Source organism: Triturus cristatus, chromosome 1_1 (assembly GCF_964204655.1).
Source record: "Triturus cristatus chromosome 1_1, aTriCri1.1, whole genome shotgun sequence".
Classification (NCBI taxonomy): domain Eukaryota; kingdom Metazoa; phylum Chordata; class Amphibia; order Caudata; family Salamandridae; genus Triturus; species Triturus cristatus.
In genome coordinates this window covers 128,448,508-128,476,071 of record NC_140579.1, presented here as the reverse complement: position 1 = coordinate 128,476,071, position 27,564 = coordinate 128,448,508, and the positions used below count along the sequence as shown (strand labels likewise).

At 46.8% G+C, this 27,564-nt stretch overlaps 1 protein-coding gene across 2 annotated transcripts in view; it reads left to right on the top strand.

Annotated features, from left to right (window-relative positions):
• The window catches only part of LOC146869771 (class I histocompatibility antigen, Gogo-C*0203 alpha chain-like), a 320,615-nt gene that overhangs the window by 90,140 nt on the left and 202,911 nt on the right, over positions 1 to 27,564 (top strand). For both annotated transcript variants that reach the window (XM_085614990.1, XM_085615000.1), the window contains exon 4: positions 12,195 to 12,464. In XM_085614990.1, the coding sequence (XP_085471116.1) occupies positions 12,195 to 12,464 (270 nt within the window). The remainder of the gene's footprint in view (positions 1 to 12,194; positions 12,465 to 27,564) is intronic.

Sequence of the window (27,564 nt, the reverse complement as noted above, 5' to 3'; positions counted from 1 at the left end):
AGGCACTAGGAAGGAGAGTGAGGAGAAGAGCAGCATGAGGCACAAGGAAGGAAAGTGAGGAGAAGAGCAGTTTGAGGCACAACGAAGGAGAGCGAGGAGGAGTGTAGCATGAGGCAAAAGGATGGAGAGTGAGGATAGTCACAGCGCAAGGCAGAAGGTCAGAGTGAGGATAACAGAGTGAGGCACAAGGAAGAAGAGTGAAGATAAGAGCAGCATGAGGCACAAGGACGGAGACTGAGAATAATTGCAGCATGAGCACAAGGAAGGAAAGTGAGGAGAACAACAGCATGAGGCACAAGGAAGGACAGTAAGGAGGAGAAGAACAGCATTAGGCACAAGGACGGAGAGTGTGGAGGCGAAGAGCAGCGTGAGGCACAATGACGGAGAGTGAGGAGGAGAGCAACGTGAGGCACAAGGATAGAGAGTGAGGGGAAGAGCAGCATGAGGCAGAAGGACAGAGAGTGAGCATAATCGCAGCGTGAAGCACAGGGACGGAGAGTGAGGAGAAGAGCAGCGTGCGGCACAAGGACAAAGTGTGAGGAGAAGAGCAGCGTGAGGCACAAGGGCAGAGAGTGATGACAAGAGCAGGGTGAGGCATGTGGAAAGGGAGTGAGGAGATGAGCAGCGTGAGGCAAAAGGAAGGAGAGTGAGGAGAAGAGAAGCCTGAGGCACAAGGAAGGAGAGTGAGGAGGAAAGCAGCATGAGGCACAAGGAATGAGAAGAGCAGCATGAGGCACAAGGATGGAGAGCGAGGAGCAGTGCAGCATGAGGCAAAAGGATGGAGAGCGAGGAGAAAGCAGCACAAGGATGGATAATGAAGGGAATAGAAGTGTGGGGCAGCATGAACCACAAGGAAGGAGAGTGAGGAGATGAGCAGCATGAGGCACAAGGCCGGAGAGTGTGGAGGCGAAGGGCAGCATGAGGCACGATGACGGCGAGTGAGGATGAGAGCAGCGTGAGGCACAGGGATAGAGAGTGAGGAGAAGAGCAGCGTGAGGCAGAAGGACAGAGAGTGAGGATAGTTGCAGCGTGAAGCACAAGGACAGAGAGTGAGGAGAAGAGCAGCATGAGGCACAAGGACAAAGAGTGAGGAGAAGAGCAGCATGAGGCACAAGGGTGGAGAGTGATGAGAAAAGCAGTGTGAGGCAAGAGGAAGAAGAGTGAGGAGAAGAGCAGCATGAGGCACATGGAAGGAAAGTGAAGAGACGTGCAGCGTGAGGCACAAGAAAGGAGAGTGAGGAAGTGAAAAGCAGTGTGAGGCACAAGGGAGGAGAAGAGCAGCATGAGGCTCAAGGAAGGAAAATGAGGAAGAGAAGAGCAGCGTGAGGCACAAGGAAGGAAAGTAGAGACGTTCAGGGTGAGGCACAAGAAAGGAGAGTGAGGAAGTGAAAAGCTGTGTGAGGCACAAGGAAAGAGAATGAGGAGAAGAGCAGTATGAGGCATAAAGAAGGAGAGAGAGGAGAAGAGCAGCATTAGGTACAAGGAAGGAGAGTGAGAGAAGAGCTAGCGTGAGGCATAAGGAAGGAGAGTGTGGAGAAAATCAGCGTGAGGCACAAGGAAGGAGAGTGAGGAGAAAAGCAGCATGAGGCACATGGAAGGAGAGTGAGGAGAAGAGCAGCGTGGGGACAGGGGCGGAGAGTGTGAAGGTGAAGGGCAGCATCAGGCATGGCAAGTGAGGAGCAGATCAGCGTGAGGCAGAAGGACAGAGAGTGAAGTTAGTCACAGCGTCAGGCACAAGGACAAAGAGTAAGGAGAAGAGCAGCGTGAGGCACAAGGGCGGAGAGTGATGAGAAGAGCAGTGTGAGGCATGCGGAAGAAGAGTGAGGGGAAGAGCAGCACGAGGCACAAGGAAGGAAAGTGTGGAGACTTGCAGCGTGAGGCACAAGAAGGGAGAGTGAGGAAGTGAAAAGCAGTGTGAGGCACAAGGAAGGAGAGAGAGGAGGAGAGCAGCGTGAGACACAAGGAAGGAAAGTGAAGAAGAGAAGAGCAGCATGAGGCACAAGGAAGGAAAGTGAAGACGTGCAGCGTGAGGCACAAGAAAGGAGAGTGAGGAAGTAAAAACTAGTGTGAGGCCCAAGGAAGGAGAGAAAGGAGAAGAGCAGTGTGAGGCACAAAGAAGGAGAGAGAGTAGAAGAGCAGCATGAGGCACAAGGAAGGAAAGTGAGGAAGAGAAGAGCAGCGTGAGGCACAAGGAAGAAGAGTGAGAAGAGTAGCAGGAGGTACAAGGGAGGAGACTGATGAGAAGAGCTGCATGAGGCTCAAGGATGGACAGTAAGGAGGAGAGCAGCGAGAGGCATAAGGAAGAAGAGTGAGGGGAAAAGGGAGGCAGTGTATATATACTCCCATAAAGAACCTCAGGTTAAAAGAAGCTTCACCTTGAAATGAATACAAAGCACAAAATAGCATAAAATGTATAAGTAAGTAAAGCAACTAGTTGCAGACATATATAATAAAGACAAAACTCCTTATTTGTTCTCTTTGTAAAAGTAGGAAAAAGACAACAATATTTAACAGTCATTGAAGAAGGCAGCCCTTCACCTTTCCCTTGTTTGTTTTTTTAAATTACGGCCCCCTTGTTTCTGTAAAAGAGAAAGGTGGGACCAGAAAACTAGTTTGCTACTGAAACTTTTAACAGCATCATAAGAAGCAAGTAAGTAAAAACATTAATCCTTAAATATAGTGTATGAAAATGCATTAAATTAAAACCAGGAATTAAATGTATATTACACCTCCTCCCCAGATTCTTGTAGTAATGCACTAATAAATCATGCTGTAAGGAGAGTTAAGTAATTATGGGTCTCCCCAAAAGCAAAACAGCTGGCAGTCTTAGCTGCCAAACGCAAAGGGAAATTTCTTCCATTTTCTGCATGTTAGGAAAAAAACAGCCCCCAACCACCATGCTTTTACAATAGAAGGAACCAAACGCAAGACTGTCTCACTTAATTAAAAATGGGCAGCCGAAAGCATTTTTTAATGCAGCATTGGCATACATTTAAACAAGTGATATTTGGAATAATTTTCCCACTTTTTGCGTTAAATATCCCGATACAGGTCATTTAAACGTGAAGTCTGTGTCCCTTTCGGAATGAAAAACAAGAAAATGCAACATTGTGCATGCTGCTCAACAAGCTTTGAACTTTACACTAAAAAGAGGCAGGGCACAAAAGAGTTAATACCGAAGAGGAAGAGTTTGCACTCTGTTGTTAACCTGTCTCCCACTTCCTAAATCCCCTCTCACCTATGGGAAGCCGTTCACGCCAAAATTACAGATCCCCATATACAACACCTTCTTAAATGCATATTGTGATGCAAAATGATTATAAAACACACCCAAATTAATGTCATATCTGTCAAGGTAAATATGATACCTGGCAGAGTGAATCTGACTTGAACCAAAACAAATATGAAACCTGGCTGAGTGAATATTCTACTTAGTGATTAATATGAATAATACACACTCTTAATTGAATAGGGGATATATTGAAATATACATCAATGATACTTTAATAAAAATGTCCCTCACTATAAACAATTTAACAATCAGTGAAACATATACAATATGCATCAAAAAGAATGGGACATTCATTGAAATGACTGACATATGCCAAGAGGAATATGACATACATTAAAATGAATATGACATATTGAATGAATATATGTTACTGAAATGAATATATTATATTCTGAAAAGAATATAATGCGTATTGAAGTTGCAAAAACATACACTGAAATTAACATAACACATGTTGCAATTAATAAACATTGAGTTGAAGTGAATATTACCTAGATTGCAATGAATGTGAGATATACAGAAATCAATAGGAGATGATTTCAAATAAATATGGCTTGTGTTGAAATGAATATAAGCCCCATTGAACTGAATTTGACATGCCTGAAAATGAGTATAAACAAAGCTGAGATTCTCATGACATTCGTCAAAATCAATATGGCATGCATTGAAATTAATATGATAGATATTCAAATGAATATGATATATGTTAAAATGGATATGTTGCATCTTAAAATGAATATGACAAGTGTTATTATGAATATAACATTTATTGAAATAAATATAAGATTGATTGAAAAAAATGTAAAACATGTTAAAATGAATATGAAAGGAGTTGAAATTAATATGAGGCCCACTGAAATGAATTTGACATGTATTAAAATGAATACGAGTAACATCAAAATGAACATGACATTTATGAAAATGAATACAGCTTGCAAGTAGTTTGACACACATTGACATGATTATGATGCGTGTTGAAATGGATATGATTCAAGTTAAATTAATATAAGATTTGTTATTTTGAATGAGAGATCAATTGAAAGGAATATGATACATGCTAAGATGAATAGGACATGCATTGAAATGAATATGAGCCCATTGAAATTGATTCAAAATGCCTTAAAATGAATATGACCAATACTGAAAATAAAATAAAATGGCCTATGTTAAAATGGATGCGACCCATGTTAAAATTATCATAACAGGTGTTAAGGTGAACCTGACATCTATTGAAATGATTATCACATTCATGAAATGGAATAAGACACATGTTAAGATGCCTATGAACCACTTTGAAATGAATATGACACCTGTTGAAATTAATATGCCACATCAAAATGAATACGACATATATTAAAATGAATATAGCATTTTTTTAATGAATATGAAACTATTTGAGATAAATGTAGTATGCTTTGAAATTAATAAGCACATATCGAAATGAACACAAGCCATGTTTAAATGAATATGACCCCTGTTCAAATGAATATGGCTTGCAATGAACTTATGTTGACTTACTTTGAAATTAGTATTACATATAGAAATGAATATTACATATTCTGTAAGAATATGATAAGGACTAAATTGAATTAACTAAAATTAATATAACACACATTTAACAGAATATAAAACAAGGAACCAGCCTTTACCATGCATCCATTACGTGCATACATTTGCAACGCAGGTAAGTATTCTACATTTGTCTCACTGTACTTATCACATAGGTAAGTATTTTTGTAAATAACATCATTTTGTATGTGCGTGTAGAGATAAAGAGAGGTAAGGATAATTTTTGGTTTTAGGGGTGGGTAGAGGTAGAGACTTAGAGAGACACATAAATTATGCAAAAACTAAGCGGAGAACTCTGGGTAGTTCTCAAGTTTAGTTGGAAAGCAGCTCCTGTATAGAGCACCCTCAACACCAGTGACACTCTAAATTTGGTCACTTCAAATGTCTGCTTTTCTCTCAAAGTCTTCTTGGAAGAAGATTCAGAAGTTTGAGATCATTTGGAGCATTTTTGTAAAAAAGCTCCATAACTTGACCGACCGGTCGTTGAGAGCCAAGCCGACAACGTCAAACCGTGACTTGCCCTTGTCATTGTGTGCCCTATCACCTTGGATAGTTCTCCTGCCCTTCCCTACTGGAGTGCACAATGAGGGAGAACCGTTCCTGTCAGAGGCTTGTCACTTCACCCCATCCAGGGCATCAAAACAATTCGAGGTGGGAACTGTAAAAGCAACAAGCCTCATCAAATGCCCAATAGTAGTCCTTACAGAGCCAATGCGAAGACATGACCTTTTGTTTGCAAAATTATCCCATTCCCTAAAACAAGATGGTTGATAAAAATACCCGAGCTGGAATAATCCAATCATAGACTCTCTCCTGAGTTGGAGAAGCAGGCCAAATAACCTCTGCATTACCTGGGGGATCTGAAATTTATAATTATACAATCACTACAATGAGCCTTGGATACCGACCCCAACCGTACCACTTTACATGAGAGCAAAATCTCATTATCCATGTAATAGGGGAACTTCCCCATTTGGGCCAGCCAATTTAAACATGTATTCGTTAACTCGTCTTGGCACTTCTTCTGATTCATTGATTGACATTCAACTCAGGAACTCCTACCAAAACAAGTACATAGGGGCAAGATGCTGTGGTGGGATCGGTCACTGGTTCCCTCTGTATGGATACTGGGGAATTTAGTATAGGTGGCTGTATCCCCACCGCTCCAGTGTTAAAGGACAACGTGGCCTTATTAACTCCTAACGCTTTTGATGTGTGCAAAGTACCCGCAACCTCAGTCCCTTTACCATGGCTAATTACAACATCTCTAGGTAAAGTGGCTGTGTGGCTGGTGCCAGAGTCCTTAACCAGTTTGAGTTGGAAGTGGAGGTCATAACCTGGGCACCATCCTCTGCTACTGGTATTGAACATACAACTTGCTTTTGCTGGGATAAAACGCATTTGAGACCCCTTTCGATGTCCTCCAAATGCACTGTCAGTGAGGAAAGTTCTTTATGTAGATAGTCTTTAATTTTTCCCAAATAGGACTCTATGATGTCCACAGCCCAAGGAGGTGTAAGCATGACCCCCTCTAGGCTGGAATTTTACGGGTCAATAATGTTCAAGTCAGCATATGGGCTAGCAGGGGCTAGAGGGGACTGAGACGTGTGCTGCTGTTTAGGCGGTTTGGTGGCTCAAGAAGGTCGACATGTAACTTTCAGGCATGCCCCTGTTGGATTAGGGGCCGGATTTGCCTCCTTATCACTGGCTTGGTTGTTACCCAACCTCAAATGGTCCACTGCACTATTTGTACCAGTTGAGCTGTGTGATAAGGAGCCGTCCAGGCTTGAATCATGTGGGACTCCCAGAAACAATGTTCTCTCAGTCAGGGCTATATCTGTGCAAATTATCCCCATAGCCCTCCGCAACATTTTATCGATGCTGGTATTCTTAGAGGGAGAAGGTGCTTTCGCCTCAACCTCCTGGGGTTTGCGTTTGCCCATTGTAATTTGCCATTATCAAAACCTCGAGATCACGAGAGGCAGTATCCACAGAATAGCAACCAGGGTAGAGCTATACCCAAACATGTAAACATCTCCACGCTATTCAGCTCTCCAGTACAATAATAGAGAGACCCCAGGATCACGATGACAGAGGGTGGGCCCAGTCTCCTCCGGGCTCTATCAGGCGTAGGACATGCCCGGCCGCGGCCCGCGCTGCGGGACTTTGGGGATTGTTTTAAGCGCTAGACAGGCTCCTCCCCTGTCCGCAGATACAGATGCGCGCCTCATGGAGTGATGGCAGCTAGGATGTGGAGTCCCAAAACAGTGGTGTAAACCCAAAGAGTAAAATGGGGGATGGATGGAGGCATGATCGGAATGTGTATACACACTGACTGCAGGACAAAAGCTGCAAATGTAATAGTATCTGAAGTGCCATCTCGGACCCATTTCAGCTTTGATGAATGCCACTATGCTTTGGAGGTGCCATCCTGATGTGTGAAAAAAATTTCTGAGAGAAGAGGGATACTGCTGGACTGTTAATCTATTAAAATATATGCTGTCCCATGTGTTAAGGTGCTGTCATTTGCTGTAGGCAAGTGTACTGTTTTGTATAGTGTTGATATAACACAAAAGCTAATATAAAAATAAATAAATAAATAACATTACAGAATGGTTTAAATATGAAAAGTCTTGAAATTAATATAAATAACAGTGAGGCAAATAACACTGTTCTTGATATGAATATGAGCATCACTGAAATTGGATATGAAACACATTGTGTTGCATAGAATCCTGAATGAACTGAATAAAGATGTGAATGAATTGGATATGGTGAATTGTGTGTATATACTGAAAAGCACGTGACACTGACAGCCAATCACAGTGGTCTCCTCTGACGCCGCGTTTTGGCGCAGGGAAGGTTCTGTTCCGGGGCTCCCTTGGGCTTGGGGTGATGTGGACCCTGTTGAAGGCCTCGGACGCTGTGACCCATGCTGTCACCACATATCATGAGCTCCGCTCGCATTTATGAACGGAAGGGAAAGCCTGGAGGCCTGGGATGTCCGTGCCCATTATCGCCACTCGGTGCAGAGCCTCGATGACCATTGCCATTAGCGGCTGGAGGAGTGAGGCGGGCCAGCTCTCGGAGGCCAGTTTATCACGCAAGAAGATGCTGTAGAGCCCATCGCACGAGGCACAGGGCAGTACTTAGATCTCGGAGGCCAGTTTATCACGCAGGAAGATGCTGTAGAGTCCTTCGCACTAGGCAGTACTGATATCTCGGAGGCCAATTTATCACGCGAGAAGATGCTGTAGAGTCCTTTGCGCTACGCACAGGGCAGTACTTAGATCTCGGAGACCGGTTTATCACGCGAGAAGATGCTGTAGAGTCCTTCGCGTTAGGCACAGGGCAGTACTTAGATCTCGGAGACCGGTTTATCACGCGAGAAGATGCTGTAGAGTCCTTCGCGTTGGGCACAGGGCAGTACTTAGATCTCGGAGACCCGTTTATCATGCGAGAAGACGCTGTAGAATCCTTCGCGCTAGGCACAGGGCAGTACTTAGATCTCGGAGACCGGTTTATCACGCGAGAAGATGCTGTAGAGTCCTTTGCACTAGGCACAGGGCAGTACTTAGATCTCGGAGACCCGTTTATCATGCGAGAAGACGCTGTAGAATCCTTCGCGCTAGGCACAGGGCAGTACTTAGATCTCGGAGACCGGTTTATCACGCGAGAAGATGCTGTAGAGTCCTTCGCGCTAGGCACAGGGCAGTACTTAGATCTCGAAGGCCAGTTTATCACATGAAAAGATGCTGTTGAGTCCTTCGCGCTAGGCACAGGGCAATACTGACATCTCGGAGGCCAGTTTATCACGCGAGAAGATGCTGTAGAGTCCTTCGCGCTAGGCACAGGGCAGTACTGACATCTCGGAGGCCAGTTTATCACGTGAGAAGATGCTGTAGAGTCCTTCGCGCTAGGCACAGGGCAGTACTGACATCTCGGAGGCCAGTTTATCACGCGAGAAGATGCTGTAGAGTCGTTCGAGCTAGGCACAGGGCAGTACTTAGATCTCACGAGAAGATGCTGTAGAGTCCTTCGCGCTAGGCACAGGGCAGTACTTAGATCATCTTCTTGCGTGATAAACTGGCCTTCGAGATGAAACTACTGCCCTGTGCCTAGCACGAAGGACTCTACAGCATCTTCTTGTATGATAAACTGGCCTCCGAGATGTAAGTATTGCCCTGTGCCTAGCGCAAACGACTCTACAGCATCTTCTTGCGTGACAAACAGGCCTCCGAGATGTAAGTATTGCCCTGTGCCTAGCGCAAAGGACTCTACAGCATCTTCTTGCGTGATAAACTGGTCTCCGAGATCTAAGTACTGCCCTGTGCCTAGCGTGAAGGACTCTACAGCATCTTCTTGCGTGATAAACTGGCATCCGAGATCTAAGTACTGCCCTGTGCGTAGTATGAAGGACTCTACAGCATCTTCTCGTGAGATCTAAGTACTGCCCTGTGCCTAGCTCGAACGACTCTACAGCATCTTCTCGCGTGATAAACTGGCCTCCGAGATGTCAGTATTGCCCTGTGCCTAGCGCGAAGGACTCTACAGCATCTTCTCGCGTGATAAACTGGCCTCCGAGATGTCAGTGTTGCCCTGTGCCTAGCGCGAAGGACTCTACAGCATCTTCTCGCGTGATAAACTGGCCTCCGAGATGTCAGTACTGCCCTGTGCCTAGCTCGAAGGACTCTACAGCATCTTCTCGCGTGATAAACTGGCCTCCGAGATTTAAGTACTGCCCTGTGCCTAGCGCGAAGGACTCTACAGCATCTTCTCGCGTGATAAACTGGCCTCCGAGATGTCAGTACTGCCCTGTGCCCAGCGCGAAGGACTCTACAGCATCTTCTCGCGTGAAAAACTGGTCTCCGAGATGTCAGTAGTGCCCTGTGCCCAGCGTGAAGGACTCTACAGCATCTTTTCACGTGATAAACTGGCCTCCGAGATGTCAGTACTGCCCTGTGCCTAGCGCGAAGGACTCTACAGCATCTTCTCGCGTGATAAACTGGCCTCCGAGATGTCAGTACTGCCCTGTGCCTAGCGCGAAGGACTCTACAGCCTCTTCTCGCGTGATAAACTGGCCTCCGAGATGTCAGTACTGCCCTGTGCCTAGCGCGAAGGAGTGTACAGCATCTTTTCGCGTGATAAACTGGCCTCCGAGATGTCAGTACTGCCCTGTGCCTAGCACGAAGGAGTGTACAGCATCTTCTCGCGTGATAAACTGGCCTCCGAGATGTCAGAACTGCCCTGTGCCTAGGGCGAAGGACTCTACAGCATCTTCTCGCGTGATAAACTGGCCTCCGAGATGTCAGCACTGCCCTTTGCCTAGCACGAAGGACTCTACAGCATCTTCTCACGTGATAAACTGGCCTCCGAGATGTCAGTAGTGCCCTGTGCCCAGCGTGAAGGACTCTACAGCATCTTTTCACGTGATAAACTGGCCTCCGAGATGTCAGTACTGCCCTGTGCCTAGCGCGAAGGACTCTACAGCATCTTCTCGCGTGATAAACTGGCCTCCGAGATGTCAGTACTGCCCTGTGCCTAGCGCGAAGGACTCTACAGCCTCTTCTCGCGTGATAAACTGGCCTCCGAGATGTCAGTACTGCCCTGTGCCTAGCGCGAAGGAGTGTACAGCATCTTTTCGCGTGATAAACTGGCCTCCGAGATGTCAGTACTGCCCTGTGCCTAGCCCGAAGGACTCTACAGCATCTTCTTGCGTGATAAACTGGGCTCCGAGATCTACGTACTGCCCTGTGCCTAGTGTGAAGGACTCTACAGCATCTTCTTGCGTGATAAACTGGCATCCGAGATCTAAGTACTGCCCTGTGCCTAACGCGAAGGACTCTACAGCATCTTCTCGCGTGATAAACCGGTCTCCGAGATCTAAGTACTGCCCTGTGCCTAACGCGAAGGACTCTACAGCATCTTCTCGCGTGATAAACCGGTCTCCGAGATCTAAGTACTGCCCTGTGCGTAGCGCGAAGGACTCTACAGCATCTTCTCGCGTGATAAACTGGCCTCCGAGATGTCAGTACTGCCTAGTGCGAAGGACTCTACAGCATCTTCCTGCGTGATAAACTGGCCTCCGAGATCTAAGTACTGCCCTGTGCCTCGTGCGATGGACTCTACAGCATCTTCTTGCGTGATAAACTGGCCTCTGAGATGTAATTATTGCCCTGTGCCTAGCGCTAAGGTCTCTACAGCATCTTCTTGCGTGATAAACTGGCCTTCGAGATTTAACTACTGCCCTGTGCCTACCATGAAGGACTCTACAGCATCTTCTCGCGTGATAAACTGGCCTCCGAGATGTCAGTACTGTCCTGTGCCTAGCGCGAAGGACTCTACAGCATCTTCTCGTGTGATAAACTGGCCTCTGAGATGTCAGTACTGCCCTGTGCCCAGCGTGAAGGACTCTACAGCATCTTTTCGTGTGATAAACTGGCCTCCGAGATGTAAGTATTGCCCAGTGCCTAGCGCGAAGGACTCTACAGCATCTTCTTGTGTGATAAACTGGCCTCCGAGATGTAAGTATTGCCCTGTGCCTAGCGCAAAGGACTCTCCAGCATCTTCTTGCGTGATAAACTGGCCTCCGAGATGTCAGTACTGCCCTGTGCATAGCGCGAAGGACTCTACAGCATCTTCTCGCGTGATAAACTGGACTCCGAGATGTCAGTACTGCCCTGTGCCTAGCGCGAAGGAGTGTACAGCATCTTCTCGCGTGATAAACTGGCCTCCGAGATGTCAGTACTGCCCTATGCCTAGCATTATTAACCAAAAAATTGTTGGGGTGTGAGTTGTCAGTCACATCTTGTCTAAATCTGAGATTTTTCTCCTGGTTTTGTAGACTTAGATGGCTGGTCCTCTTGACTCGAGCACCACAATGTTTTGAATAACAAGCAACCCGTGTATCTGTTGTGTACAGTATCCTATTGCCTCAGCCTCTTCTTGGTAAATCGCTTGATAAATTAGATATAAAAACTGGATGGGAGGTTCCCTGTAATCCCGTCACAGGTCTGTATCATGCAACCCTACTTTGACATCATCTTGTTTCACCTCCATCAAACCTCTGCGGCTGTCACCTTTGTTGAACCTTTCCTTGAGATCCTTTGTAGGATGGAGATAACAATGAAGTTGGGTCTGTGATCCGAAATGTCTGTGGTGAGGCTTCTCCTACCAGCCCCTCTACCCAGGTTACTCCTCTGTGCAGGTGCACATGGGGTCGTGGAAGTGTCGTGAAGGGGGGTAATCAAAGCATGTGCTGAAAAGTGTCACTTGAATGTAAAACCCAATGTTGTGATTGTTGTGTAATTTTACATATTGTGTTTTCTTCCAGTTGCCCCTCAAACAATGGTCACAAGAAGAAGGAACGGCGATCGCACCTTTCTGACCGGCTACGCATATGGATTTTATCCCAGAGACATTGCGGTGAAATGGGTCAGGAATGGTGTAGAGATACCCTGGGAGTCGAGGGATCTCCTGCCAAACCCTGACGGAACCTACCAGATCCGGACAACAGTGAAAGTTCAGGAAGGAGATGATGAGGAAACTTACAAATATGAGGTGTATCACAGTAGCCTTGCGGACACTGTGACCGTGATGTATGGTAAGTGCACTTTGGTCTGTAGAGGTTGATTGTGACGGTGGTGAATTTAATGACTTCGCATGGTCCCTAGTTTGACCTGTTCCTGTCACTGGTGCTAGGCCCAGCCAAAGAAGTGGGAATGTTGGAGATCCCTGCAGATTTCAGATGTTTCCCTCACATAAGTGTGAGCAAAATTTGTAACTTTAGCCAAAGGCTGAGGTTCGAAGGGCATTCTGAAGTAAGAAAACATAGTGAAATCCATGCAGGTCACCATCTCCTAGACTCCCCTGCAAAAAATGAATCAAGGAACTTTGTTACAGAGTGGTGCTAGCCACTCTGTAGTTATAGTTAGGGCTTCCAGAGACAGGATTGCCTTGGATTTTGGACCATTAATAACTTTGCGCCCATTTGACAAATCTGTGCAAAACCTCACAGACCTATTCCTTTTTTAGGTCTCGCCTACGCAGCGCGCATGCGCTGCATAGGAGGGGACCTCTTGTAATCGACTAGCTTTTTTAGCCAAAAACGTGCACACGTTGCATTGCTTTCAATGGCAACGCATGCACGTTTGGCGAATCCCTTGCGGTAGCGAGCTTGAAACCATCTGTATGTAATTAACTTGCAAACAGATGGCGCCCTTGGCTCGCTCCCACTAGGGAAACAAGCGCAGGCCCCCTCCTCTCTCCCCTCCCCCTGCTGCCTCCTCCTCTCCTCGTCAAACAGCGCGAGGCTTGCGCGCTTGTTTTGCAATTGAAAAGGTGAGACTGGAAATAGCATCCTCCTGACACAAGTCATTTGGTATTTTTTTTCTGGTGTTAGTTTTCTTTGTGGGGGTGGGTCTTTTCTCATTCATGCGTAGATTAGTGAATCGTACATATTAATTAAACTGAGTAAAAGTGTCATCGTAAACCAATTGCCTAAAATGTTGATGTGGCTAAGTAAGCGAAGTACCTGCAGCGGTGAATGAATTGTACTGGCGTGTCCTCTAGTACATGTTCTCTGGGGTCTCTGGTACTGTCCGATCCTTCACCCGGCTCCGATCCCATTTCTGGGGAACCTCTGGGAACCTCCAGTGGTTCTGCGCCCTCTTATGTGCAGCGCCAGGGACCTCTAGTGACCGCGTGCAGTAGTGCAGCTCTTTACCACCAGAGCTAGAGTATCACTCTAACAGGGACCTCTAGTAACAGTATGGTAGTGCAGCCCTGTTCCACCAGAGCTGGACCTCTAGAAACGGCTTGCGGTAGTGCAGCCCTTTACTCTTTGCCTTGGAGTCTTGCTCTCCTGGGACCTGTACTGATAGCGTGCAGTAGTGCACCCCTGTACCGCTAGAATGTGGCTCTACAGTAACCTCTAGTAACGGTGTGTGGCAGTGCACCCCATTACGCCTTGCCTTTGAGTCTTACTCTCCAAGGACCTCTAGCGACAGTGTGCGGTAGTGCACACCTGTTCCATCAGAGCTGGAGTGTGGCGCTACAGAGACCTCTAGTAACAGTGTGCGGTAGTGCAGCCCTGTACCCCTTGCCTTGGAGTCTTGCTCTTTAGGGACATCTAGGGACAGTGTGTGGTAGTGCATCCCGTAACACCAGCTCTGGAGTCTGGCTTTCCAGGGATCTCTAGGGACAGCGTGCAGTAGTGCGCCAGTGTACCCCTTGCCTTAGAGCATCGCTTTACAGGGACCACTAGTAACAGCGTACGGTAGTGCAGCCATGTTACAACAGAGTTGGAGTGTGGCTGTATAGGGACCTCTAGTAGCTGCGTGCGGTAGTGTGTACCCTTTCATTTGAGCCTCGCTTTCCAGGGATCCCTAGTAACAGAGTGCGGTAGTGCAGCCCTGTTCCACCAAGCTGGACCTCTAGTGACAGGGTGCGGTACTCCACCCTTGTACCCTTTGCCTTAAAGTGTCGCTCTCCAGGGCCCTCTAGTAACAGCGTGCGGTAGTGCAGCCCTGTTCCACCAAAGCTGGACCTCTAGTGACCGCGTGTGATAGTGCAGCCCTGTACCCCTTGTCTTGGAGCCTTGCTCTACAGGGACCTCTAGTAACGGCCCGTGGTGCTTCACCCTGTGCTGGTGCCAGACTTTTGATACCTTTAGCATCTAACTGGGTCCGTTACTGCAGCAGATGCTAATGTTAAAGACATCCTGAGGAAACGTTTTAACCTACTCGCAAAACAAAGTATCTGGTTTAAATGCAAATGTGTACACGTATATTCCGTTTAATACAAAATAGTAAAGTGAAGTACACCACACTGCTCTCGTTGTGTTTACATTACTGTTGGACTTGGCCCTTTTTGGCAGGTTCACCCCTGAACTTTTTGCCTTAAGCTCTGGCATGGTGTAAGTTGTTTTAGGCCTCTGGGCACTTTAGCACTGTGGCCCAGTGTAAAGTCCATGCGCTCTCTGAGTGCGTGTGGTGAGATTGGCCTGCCCTCTCATAGGATGCATGGGGAATAAGTGTGTACATGGTAATTCCTGGTATGAGAGGAGCAGTGTGGTCAAGTCTGGTATGTATGAACTCGTGAGAATAAATGCTGCGCAATGGTGTGCGCAGATTTATGGTAACTGGTGGAGAAATGCCACTTTTAGAAGTTGGCATTTCTGTGTGCTGTGTGTCTGCCTGCCTGATGTGAATTGCATGTTTGGCTTGTGATTGACAAGAGCTGAGAGGTGTGGGTCGCTCCAGGAGGGGCAGGGTGAGCCAGCTAGGCTGAATGGGACACCAGAAGGAAGAGTGGTGGGAGGAGTCATCCCCTGTCTCTGAATGGGATGGTGCTTCCCTAGTACAATGCTGGCTCCGCCCCCTGTGGTGTGTCTGATCACTAAGCCCCCACCTGACAAAGGGGAGCTGGGCAAAACAAAGTGCTCCAAATCCCCTCTAAACCAGTTCTGACTGGTATCCCCAAACCCTGTGCTGTGACACAATGGGAAATGTTAATATAAATATAGGGGCTGTGACCCCATGAAGATGTTCACTTCTTGTTTCTGTACTCGTGGGGGCTTGCTGCTGCTAGGGCCCAGGAGTAACCGCCATGGGGGCTTGCCTCCCTGCTGGAGGGCCCTGTGCGCTGGCCTCCCTGGGTCCCGCCATGCCTCTGACACCTTAAGGACCTGGAAGACCTTTTTCTTCCCCAAGAAGAGCGTGTGGGCTCTGTAGCACTGAGCTGCAGTCTTTGTTTCTAGAGGGAATCCCCAGCATAGGGATTCCCCGGTCCTGCCCTAGCGGGAGCCCACCCCGCGTTTCTGCTGATTATTTTCCTTTTATGCGAGCGGGTGCCCACCCCGCTTTATGTTCTAAATTAGAAGGGAGCCTACCCCTCATTGTCCGCCAATGCCTTTATTCCAAAGTGGGAGCCCACTCCGCGTCTCACCGCCGCGGCCGGAGGCCGGATAGGAAGTCAGGCAGCGCAATGCCTGGAGCGGGGCAGGACTTCCGCCTCACGAAAGGAAGTCCCGCCCGCGAAGACACGAGAGTAGAGCGGGGTTCCCGTGAGGAAGGGAAGCCCCACGCTGGTGCTGGCCGCGCCGAAGTCACGGGTCCCAGGAGGGGGCCCGGGTGAAGGAGAGAGAGAGAATCCAGGCGGGAGCCCACCCTGTGCTGGACCAGTGCCCAGGTGAAGAGAGAAAGGCGGCAGAGGCCACCGATGGCAGCGGGGGGCTCCCAGGAGCGAAGGCAAGCCCCGCGCCGTGAGAGAAGTGCTGCCGCTCCCCCCTGCAAGGACAGGAGACCCAGAGCGACGACCGGAGGAGTCCTGCCAGCAGCCGGTGAGTGGGGCTCCGTGATGTTTCTTGGTGTCAGTGCCGATGCAAGGCACAGAGTCAGAGCGGCCCCGTCTGGCAGCGGACCGCTCCAACGCTTGGGGACAAGTTCTTTTGGGTGCATATTTGTTTAAGAGAGCCCGTGTGCTCCAACGTGGGCCATATTTTGTTTAAGGGCCCCAGTGTGGCTCCCGAGGGCCAGTGGTGCCCGCACTTCCCCGTGTTGGCCAATTTCTCCAGCTGCCCCATTTTGCTGGTGGGTAGCTGCAACGTTATAGGGGCCAAGTTAATTTAAGAGCCCCAGTGGGGCCCCGAGGGCAGTCTTTCCTGGCCCCCCCCGCCCATGATTCTCAGCTGCACCGCTCCAGCGCGGGTAGCTGCAATGTTGTGTACATTTGTTCTAAGGACACCTAGAGAGCCCAGGCCTTCCATTTGATCTTCACAGCTGCCCAGCAAGTAGTGGGCAGCTGCAACGTTTAGGCCATTCTTTCCTTGGGGATATGTCTGTTGAGTTAGGAGTGAGATGCACTCCTTTGCCCCCTACTTTCCCAGCTGCGCAGCACTTAGTGCCAGCTGCTACGTTTGGCCTGCGCAAGTTGCGCACCCTTGACTTACGCTGCCTTGGCAGCGTGCCCTGATTTTGGGACAGAGGGCATTCTGAGCCCCTTTTAAGAAGGCCAGTTGAGTTGGCCAGGGGGACTGTGAGGTTAATAGGGCACCAGGCCCTAATGTGATTAATGCATCTACTATGGTCTTTATTAGGAGACTATGTGCTAAATGTGATTTGTGTGGTGCTAGGAAATGTGATTCATGTAGTATGATTTACGCACCCTGTTTGATGCCTCTAACTGTGGTTTAGGTATGAGGCTGTTTGCATATCATGGTTTATGCTAGTGTGATTATGTTCCACTGAGACGATTTCCTAATGTGAGTATGCTTAGGAGGTTAGGGTCTAATGCGTTTAGGCTTATGAGATGATTGCACAATATGTTTATGCTGGTGAGGTTGGCGCAGAATGTAATTTGCACCTAATGTGATACTGTGCATAATTTAGTTTATGTTACAGGCTGATGCTGAGTACAGTGGTTACCAGTGATTACTGGTTGTACGTTTATGATCTGTTTTACTTTTACTAAGTTCACTTTGTGATGGTTCTGACCGTTGTCCAGTGGGCCCTGTCAGGTGTATATAATCCCTTGTAGATATGACCTAGTGCCAGGTGGCACAATGTATATTATGTGATTACTATTCTAATGTGTTATGAGAATACAAAGGCTATTTTTGATATAACCTTGTGTGGAGTTCCTTTTGTAGTGTGCCTGGGACGTTGTTGCTGGGTGCGTGCGCAAATGCTTTACACATGGCCTCCGGGATAAGCCTGACTGCTCGTGCCAAGCTACCAAGGGGGTGAGCAGGGGTTATCTTTGGCATGTAACTCCCTTGCCCTGACTAGAGTGGTGGCCTCTGCCTGGCTGTGGCGCAAGCCTTAGCCAACCAGAGAGCCCATTTCTAACATTGGTTTGCAGCGGTGAGGATAGGACTTGCGTTTGCGTAGTACCACAGCGACAACTGGCTCCATTACAAAGCTCTGCATTTTAGATAGTCACATGGAAAGGGATTATTGTATCTAAGTTTGTTTTAAGTGTCATTTCTTTGGAAATGTGTTTCTTGTGCACTATGAGTTGGGTGTCCTGCCATGGACAGAAACCAGAGAATCTGGAGGAGAGACTGCCCTTGTGCAGACTGCTATTGGGTTGGCCTGAAGCTGAAGGAGGGACTGTCTTTGGACTATTGTGCTGGTTCTTGGGTTGGCCTGATTCTGAAGGAGTGACTGCCCCTGTGCTGTCTGCTGGTTCTTGGGTTGGCCTACAGTGGGGACTTAATTGGCATGGTGTGACTAGCTCGGGGGGTAGATGATCCCCTAAGTGCAGTGTGAGTTTTCTGGAATCCCCAGTGAGGGTGGGATCCAGTGGTGGCAGCAATATGTAGTCCCGTGCATGAAGTCCCAGTCCCGTTCCCAGAGTATGGTACCGGAGTCCTGTTTAAGAGGGGGTCAGGTTGAGATTCATGGGCAGTGAGGAGCTGTCTCACCAGTCTGGGGGGGGCGTATGTGGATGAGTGGTGTGTTGCACTGGACGTTTGGGTGTGAGTTATCTGAATAAGGAGCTTGCATGGGAGAGTGACCCTAGAGGAATGGTGCAGGTATCTTCCAACCCACAGTGGTGGAAGAGGTTCAGAGTTAAGTGACCTCACAGTGAGAAGGTTGCAAGGCCTCACATCATGTCCTGCAAGGAAGGTGTGAGACTGGGCCGTATTCCGAGCCTCAACCTGTCCCCGACACTGGATGGTTCTTAGAAGGAACACCACGTTGGGAGCCTAGTCTGTTCTGTTGGACTGTTCTTTGTGGGGGATCTCCCCCTGTTAGAGGATCTGAAGAGGCATTTGAGAGTGATTCCAAAAGGAGTGGCTGAGGTGTCTTCCAGCCCAGAGTGGTGGAAGAGGTTCAGAGTAGCCCAGCTAGGTCCCGGTGTAGTGGGAGGGGTGTAGGGACTCACGTCCTGTCTCAGAGGAGAAGGAGTGAGTGGGACTGCGTGTCTCCAGGTGCCTGAAACCCCTTCTCAGGGCCTGGATGGTTTCTTCAGGGAACACCAGGTTGGGAGGGATGTATGACGTTACAACGCACACTTTTACAACGCATGCACTTACAACGCATTTTTTACAACGCATAATCCATTACAACGCATGACATTACAACGCATGACACTACAACGCATTTTTAAAAACTACCTTTACAACGCATTTCCATTACAACGCATACTACCTTTACAACGCATACCATTACAACGCATAATATTAAATTGCATTTAAGGTAAGTATTAGATAGTATAGGGGTAAAAGTTACTTTTCTAACTCCAGGGGGTGCAACAGTAGGGTAAGTGTTGGATAGTATAGGGGTAAAAATTACTATTCTAACTCCAGGGGGTGCAACAGTAGGGTAAGTGTTGGATAGTATAGGGGTAAAAATTACTATTCTAACTCCAGGGGGTGCAACAGTGGGGTAAGTGTTGGATAGTATAGGGGTAAAAATTACTATTCTAACTCCAGGGGGTGCATCAGTAGGGTAAGTGTTGGATAGTATAGGGGTAAAAATTACTATTCTAACTCCAGGGGGTGCAACAGTAGGGTAAGTGTTGGATAGTATAGGGGTAAAAATTACTATTCTAACTCCAGGGGGTGCAACAGTAGGGTAAGTGTTGGATAGTATAGGGGTAAAAATTACTATTCTAACTCCTGGGGGTGCAACAGTAGGGTAAGTGTTGGATAGTATAGGGGTAAAAATTACTATTCTAATTCCAGGGGGTGCAACAGTAGGGTAAGTGTTGGATAGTATAGGGGTAAAAATTACTATTCTAACTCCAGGGGGTGCAACAGTAGGGTAAGTGTTGGATAGAATAGGGGTAAAAATTACTATTCTAACTCCAGGGGGTGCAACAGTAGGGTAAGTGTTGGATAGTATAGGGGTAAAAATTACTATTCTAACTCCAGGGGGTGCAACAGTAGGGTAAGTGTTGGATAGTGTAGTGTAATATTATGCGTTGTAATGGTATGCGTTGTAATGGTAGTATGCGTTGTAATGGAATGCGTTGTAAAGGTAGTTTTTAAAAATGCGTTGTAGTGTCATGCGTTGTAATGTCATGCGTTGTAATGGATTATGCGTTGTAAAAAATGCGTTGTAAAGGTAGTGCGTTGTAAAGGTTGTTCCCCGGTTGGGAGCCTAGGCTGTACCAACAGGCCATTTGAGGAGGATCTCCTAGTGTCTGTAGAACGTGGAGCATCTGTTAGCAGAGCTCCAGCAGTTCTGGTGTCCGGCAGTACCGCTCTGGTTGGGAGGGTGCAGAGGTCCAGAGTGAGAGGGGGAAAGAGTCCCCAGTGGGAACCAGTGGGTCAGGGGCCAGCCGGAAGGGCTTGTTGCAGGGATTCTGCTTATACACAGAACTATGCGTAGAACCCCAGGACCTCAGTGAATTGTGGTGTACCAGAAACTCACCTCAGAACCCAGAACCCAGTATCCGGCTAGCATAAGTGTCCCATTCGTTATCCGAGGTTTAGCTCGGCGGTCCCAATGAAAAGACAACCCAGAACAAGCGACTCAGTGTACTCTCAGGAATGGTGGGAATCGGAAATACCTGTTCGTATATTATTCTCACATCAGTCCACAACAAGAATAAACAAAGACACGGTGAAAATAAAAAGAGTTTATTTTATAGACCACGTGTCCTAAGATGCAGTACTTTGGCTAATACAAGCAGACAAATGATTATAATTAAAACCATCAGCATCGTTACAATACCATAGAATATAAAGGGAGTGACCATGTTATAAATGACAGTGGATACTACCACCTTCCCTTTACTAAGAAGCTAATATTATTATTATGCTAATAAAAGGTCTCTTAGGCTTGAATAGGGGACCCCATACCTCAAAGACCAGCTTAGTGAAATCACATCACAGGAGCATCAGAAGTCTTCTCGCAGGAAGGCTCGTCTTCGGTCTGAATATTAAACATGATGTCTGCAATATTAAAAGCACCAACTTTCAGGTATTCGCAGCTGCCTGTATGTTATGGCTAAATAGTGAGTCGATCAACCTAGAGTGGAAAACATGCATTGTCTAACGACCCAGACTGTTCTTGTTACACCATGTACAGACCAAGGTCGCTGCGCAGAGCTCGGGATGGTAACAACAGATTGCTCTTGTGTGAGGCAAAGCGCGAGCCAGCAGTTTGTTTGAACAATAACATGTAGATTCAGTGTCGCGCGCAAAAGCAGCAAGATGGCTTCCTAACATCTAACGTGGTTATGCTAACTTAACAATGTATGTACGTATTAAGGGATTCCTTACTACATGCCCCCTTGATCGAAGCACTAACCAGTAGGGAAGAAATGAGAGAACGCAGAGTTCAAATTCGACAGAGCTGAACAAGGTGTACTCAAATTGAAACCAAGTATCGGTGCAGAGAAAGTTCGAAAGAAAAAAGAAAAGCAAAAAACCTCAAAAAGGGAGAAAAAAAATTAAAAATGCTGCTTTAGCTAGCAATCCAAAGTCACAGGTAATGTTTAAGACATGGTAGAAAAAATATAGTGGATGACAGTTCACTCAATCCATGAACGTGTATGCAGCATACGTAGCAACAGCTTCCAACAGAAAATCGTTGGCACGGCCACTAAAAGTTTCAGCCATCCAGTTAATCAAAGAAAAGGAACATACATGTTCTTCAATAAGCGGAGCCTCTAGCACCATCAGAGGGCAACCGACGTGTTCTTCCAGATAACTCATATCCAAGAAGTCATAGGCAGCCCTTGCGATGTCCCAATTACCCAGGATTCCATGCGCCGCACCACAGGCCATAATTCGAACACCAGAACAGGCAAACTCGTGAGACACTAAGGGACTCATCAGTCGATCATAATCCGGGACCGGAGACACCGTGTTGGTTAAGCACAAATCCAGAGGCCATTCAAAGGGACAATCTAGGCAGTGAAAGACAGGTTGCACGCAGGTAAAGTAGGAATACCGGAAGGATAATCCATACGCCAGGCTCAAAGTCGCCAATGGCAGCGTACCATAATATTCAAGCATCCTGTCACGAAGAAGATGCAGACGGGGCAGGTTGTCGTGAGGCACAGAAAGTGCAGCCATTTCGTAGTATGAAAAGTAAAAGTAGCACACCTGCCACCAGCGCCAGAATCAGCGGGACACCGCCAAAGACGCTCGAAAAAATAGAATGAAAAAATGCCGGAATCACACCAAAAATAGTTTGGGAGGAGGTCACGAGGCCCGAGTCTACAAGTTTAAAAAAAATGAGCCAGGCCAGTTGTTGACGAGGCATTGAAGATTGTTTGGATCAAAGCACCAAAATGCTGGGGGAGGTCAGTATTCAAAAGCGCCTGTACCTCAGTGCGCGTATTTGCCACGTGAAGGACAAATGTTTCGCGGGAGGAAGTCAATGGCACCTCCTTTTGGGACAATAGAGCTCTTATTCTGCTCATCTTGTTGAACTCTGCTTTCAAGGTCGGATTTGAAGGCCAGATGGAAACATCCAGCCGCCCATGCGGGGGTGGAAATAGAACATTATTGCAGAAGACTACTCTCTGCGATACAGTTACTATATATGGGATTCCCACTAACATCCCGCAGCAAGCTTCATTATTCAAAATTAAATAACTACCGTTTGCAAGCAGCGTGAAAGATGGTGTAATCACTGGCACTGGGATTCCTTTGAGGCCGCAGGCCAAATTTGGCGCGTGTACATTGCATGCACCGTGTAACTGAATGTGCCTACATACTACAGAATGATCAGGTGTCGAGGTGCACTCCTCACCTTTTAGGTAAACCTCTTTACCGTCTCTTGTACATCTATACGTAAAAGGGAGAGACCAAACCTCATGTACGAACGCGGTACCCAACTGTTCATATCTACCCAGAGCATAGTGTTTCATGCATGACGTAAACTTAAAAAGCGCGAAAGGGAGCGTGATCAACCCATGTACTAACCACACGGCTGAATTCAATTCCGCCACAGAGAAGGGTAACGGCTCCAATTTTTCAATGTGTAACAATGAATATGTAGCATCTTTCATGGACATGAACTGCTGCTTTACAGTAAGGTTAAAGGGAAGGAATAATGATGTCGTATTCATATAGTCCCAGGGGACCTTTCCTGCCTTTAACGTTTGTAATGTCCATGCAAACTGCACAACAGAACGCAACTGGTTTTGACCATGATACAATACAGACATATCATCATGTACAATATCAACAATTGAAGAAACAATATTGTCCAATGTATAAATTCTGGAAGAAAGAGTGTTAATGCTGTTATCTATAACGGCCAAGACCTTTTCCATATTTGCTTGATCAATAGCCCTCAATCTTGAAGCCGCTTCAATTTGCGACAATTTCCATACCTCGTTGTAAATAGCATACGCCCACCTCTTGGATCTGCCACCCACAGGACCTTTAACAAAATCATTCAAATCTATTTTGTCATGTAATTTCGATAAATGAACTTTGACAGATGCCAAGGTGGAATGTCGCAGCCAGGATTGACATAATTTCCCTACAGAATAGGTAGTTACTGTATGAGAGGACTCAAACCGAGGGTCTGCGCGTTGCTGCGTATACCCCGGTTTCAGACCTAGAAAACGACGTTGACAGGCATCTGAACTGCTTTGCCAAATTAACCATCCTTCTCGACTAAATTTCGAAATATTGAAAGATGTATTAGAGACTAATGACTGCAAAGCATGAAGGGACAGATCCGTGTGGTTATCCCAATTTGGGTAAGTTCCCAGATCTGGAACAGAGGGGAAATTTAGTTTTTTAGAAGTGGCCAATCCGAAACAGGTGGTCTGGAAGATGGTTGAATTTAAAAACAACATATGATTTGGTATAAGACAGGCACGATGTAAAGCTTCAGTTCCCTGAACCTGCCACGGTTTGGAACCCCAAACCGATTTAAGATCAATTGTAGCCTTCCACAGATCATAACCTTTGATTGACAACTCATCCATGAAGGACTTAGAATATAGTAATTTGGTGTGTGTCAGTCTAACCTTCGAGGCAGACTCAGCCATCACTTTAAAATAAAAAGATGCTGGGCTGGAAACACTGAAATCAGTAAAATAAGTATATTTATCAACCAATGTAGGTGAACTGCCTAAAGATGGTGTAGGACAGTGTTCCCATTGGGTAAAATTTACAAAATTTCGAAACGTATTTGCTTTATGCAGTAAGTGATTGCCATAATGTTGAAAACAATACTGTTCTGCATAGTTAGCCGCATTTTCATATAAATCTTCTGCATCAAAGCGGCATAATATTTCAAATCAGAAAACAGTGCTTCAATGGCATGAACATCCCAATCATCAGAACGAATGTTCTGCTTAACCACATCACCCATAGAAACACGAAATACTTTAGGTACATTGACGACCTCAATAGGACCATGAATTTGGAATTTAACAGCATCCCACGCAATTCCATCCAAAACGGGCCAGGCAGTAATATTCACAAAAGTCTGGTCCCTTTTCATGATGTGGGACGAGGAGTGGGGGGCCAAAGTTCCATTGATAAGTCTAATTGTAGATCTCTCTTTGAGATAGTGGCCATTCACCAGACGGAAAAATACTATTACAAATCCAATGGATATAAACAAAAAAATACTTATAAGCACCAGCCAAATGTATGTCCAAGGGGGAATCAAAAAATGTCTTTTGAACCAACTAACAAAAATAGCCATGTACGAAGGGGAAGTGGAAGGCAATGAGTTAGTGTCAAAGGAGAAACGTGACTGGTCAACCGCCGTAGATTGTAAAACAGGCGATTGACCATTTGTAGGATAAGCATACTCAGTCTCTTTGGGCAGACCACCAGCCGGCGGTATTAACAAGGGATCAGTAACTGACTGCATCTCGATGGCAACATCAGACAAGGTGGTAGAAGCAGGAACCAACACTGAATTTCTTTGCATCGTCTGGCATGAAACTGCTGGAGTCATACTAAGAAGTATCGGCCACTCGCTGAAGTTTGACATTGTCAACAGAGATGTACCAGTTATCCTTGCGACCAGGAAGTGGAGGTAAAATGACTGTTCTTGTACCCTGCACTCCAAGCACTGGAACCGGTGCACGATAAGAGGGGCCGAACTCCTTCTTGTTCTCCACCTTCTCACGGACCAGGTCTCCAACTCGGGGTAGCCAGCCGACTACCGGAATCTGAAGCTCAGCATCAGATGTGGAGGGCAAGTGTTCCTTCGATAGAGTGTCTCTGGCTTCTTGTAGGGTCTGCAAAACAGCACAGTGATCATCTACGTCAAAGGGTGCGGCCGACGCCGCCATGTCTAGACCATCAAGGTCTGGGACAAACATTCTGATTCCGAAGAGCATCATGTATGGGGTCCACCCACCCAGAGACCTTCTAGGGAGATTATTAAGTGCACGTTGGACGTTATACAAATGGGCTAGCCAATTCAGGCCTGTGCCTAAAACTCGTGCTGTCAAAGATTGCTTTAAGTCACGGTTCATTCGCTCCACCACACTATTACCCTCAGGTCGGTAGGGGGACGAAAATTTGACTTGGACCCCCAAATTTCTCATAGCCTCCTTGTAAGCCTTAGAGGCGAACGCAGGGCCCTGATCAGAATGGAAGGTACCACACGCAAAAGTTCCCACAAAGACACGCAAATCCCTGATGACAGTCCGTGAATCAGCACTCCTTTGTGGCCATACCCAAAGAAAACGTGTGCACGAATCCACTGCAACCAAGATATACTTGTACGCAGTATCAGAAGAAAAAGGACCGCAGTGATCTAGATAAACACAACCAAATGGTTTATTAGATATGTACAACTGTGTTTGTGGTGGGCGCGCAACAGTGAAAGGTTTAATCTGTTGGCAAATGTCACAATCAAGAACATAAGCGCGCGTTTGTTTGTATAAACCGAACCACCAGTAACGTTGTTGTAACAGAGATACAGTAGCGGACACGCCGGCGTGGGCAGACGCCAACCCCTCGTGCGCTGCTAGTATCAGAGATGGTCTGCAGTCCGCGTTGGGAATAATTCTGTCACCAACGTCGTTAATCCTCACTAACGGGACGTTATCAGGACTTAAGTGATAAAAATAACGAGAAGGAAAACCCTTCGGGTAATCACTTCCCTTCTCTGTAGCAGCAATAGCTGCCAAGATGTCATCATCAATCTTACTTTTAGATCTTGTAACTGCTGCCACTAAGTATGTAGCCACTGCTGTTTTTGCTGCCTCGTCAGCCAAGCTGTTACCGACAGCATGGACACCAAGTCGTTGGTGACCAAGAGTGTGAATAACATTCAGGAGAGGGAGACGTTCTTTAAAGTCTGCCACTCGAACCCAAAGCAAGTTATGCTTAATTGTGCTACCTTTGGTATCGCGATATTCGTTTTGAGACCAGAAGTGTAAATTGTCATTGTAGGACTGGACACAATAAAAGGAGTCACTTACTATAAGAGTAGTGACCCGGGGATCAGCAAACTCCAGTGCAAGCACCAGAGCCCGGAGCTCCGCCAGTTGCGCGGTACAATCACCCAACGACTGCGTATGCACGGCATCAGATTGGAATTCACCATTTACGAATGTACCCACGACAATTGCGCAAGCCGCAGAATAGGCATGCTTCGACCCAATCGCCGGCTGCGCCGAGCCGTCAGTGTATATGACACAATGGTATTCTTCGAGCGGGCGCAAAGACAGAGGAGCCGGATGAACGAATTCATACTGTAAGTACTCCTGAGTCTGCAAAGAGGCGTCAAAGATATAAGTGACATCTGGTGATGTCAGAGTCGTTGCCCATTGTATCCACCGTGGATGCAAAGCTTTAGAATTTGGTACACTTGCTTTTGTCACTGCCTCTAGGGCAGGAAACAGTGTTACAACCAGTATGTGTTTTCCTTGTGACAGTGCGCGTTCCTTAAGGATCGCCATCTGTACTGCTGTCAGAACTTTCTCGACAGTGGAAAAACGCAACTCAGCAGAGGTGTACAAGTGTGATTTATACGCAATGGGGACTGTATCGCCCTCATTGAACGTCAAGTACGTGAAACCCACTGCGCCTGGTACTATTCTTATTACCAGGTTAGTGCGGTTATCACGCGTCAGTAAGTATTGTGAAGCAAGAAGATCAGCCTGTAAAGACTGTAGAATAGTAGAATGTTCTAGCTGCCAGCTAGTCTTCGAAAAAGAAGGTTGTACGAAGGCATAAAGCGGCTTGATACGCTGGGCATAATCAGGAATATACGTACGTCCGAAATTCAGAAAGCCCAGCAAAGATTGTAATTTTTTCAGTGTTGTAGGAGCACGCAGGCATGCACACTTCTCCAGAAAGTGAGGAGCCAATCCCTTACCTTCATTGTTGAGCTTGTAGCCCAAAAACAACACTGTATATTCCGCGATGTGAGACTTCGCAAAATTAAATTTGTAGCCATAGTCCGCAAAACTCGTAATGATATTGTCGACTCGAGACAGATGTGGCATCAGCTCATCATCCGTGAGGTAGATATCATCAACATAGGAGTATGCGTCGGGGTCCATTCTTTCTAAGAGAGAGACCACGCGAGCGGCAAAGACGCCAGGGCTGTTTTTATAGCCCATGGCTAATCTTGTGAACTGTTTTTGTTTGCCGCCTGAAGTAAACGCCGTCCACTGGCTACTCAGTGTGGACAGGTTATGGCTAAAAAAGCCATTGGAGATGTCAAGTGTTGTTTTAAATCTCTTACGCACGAGACTATCGACAAGAGCCGAACTGTGAGTATTTTGTACCGCGCAGGTCCGGC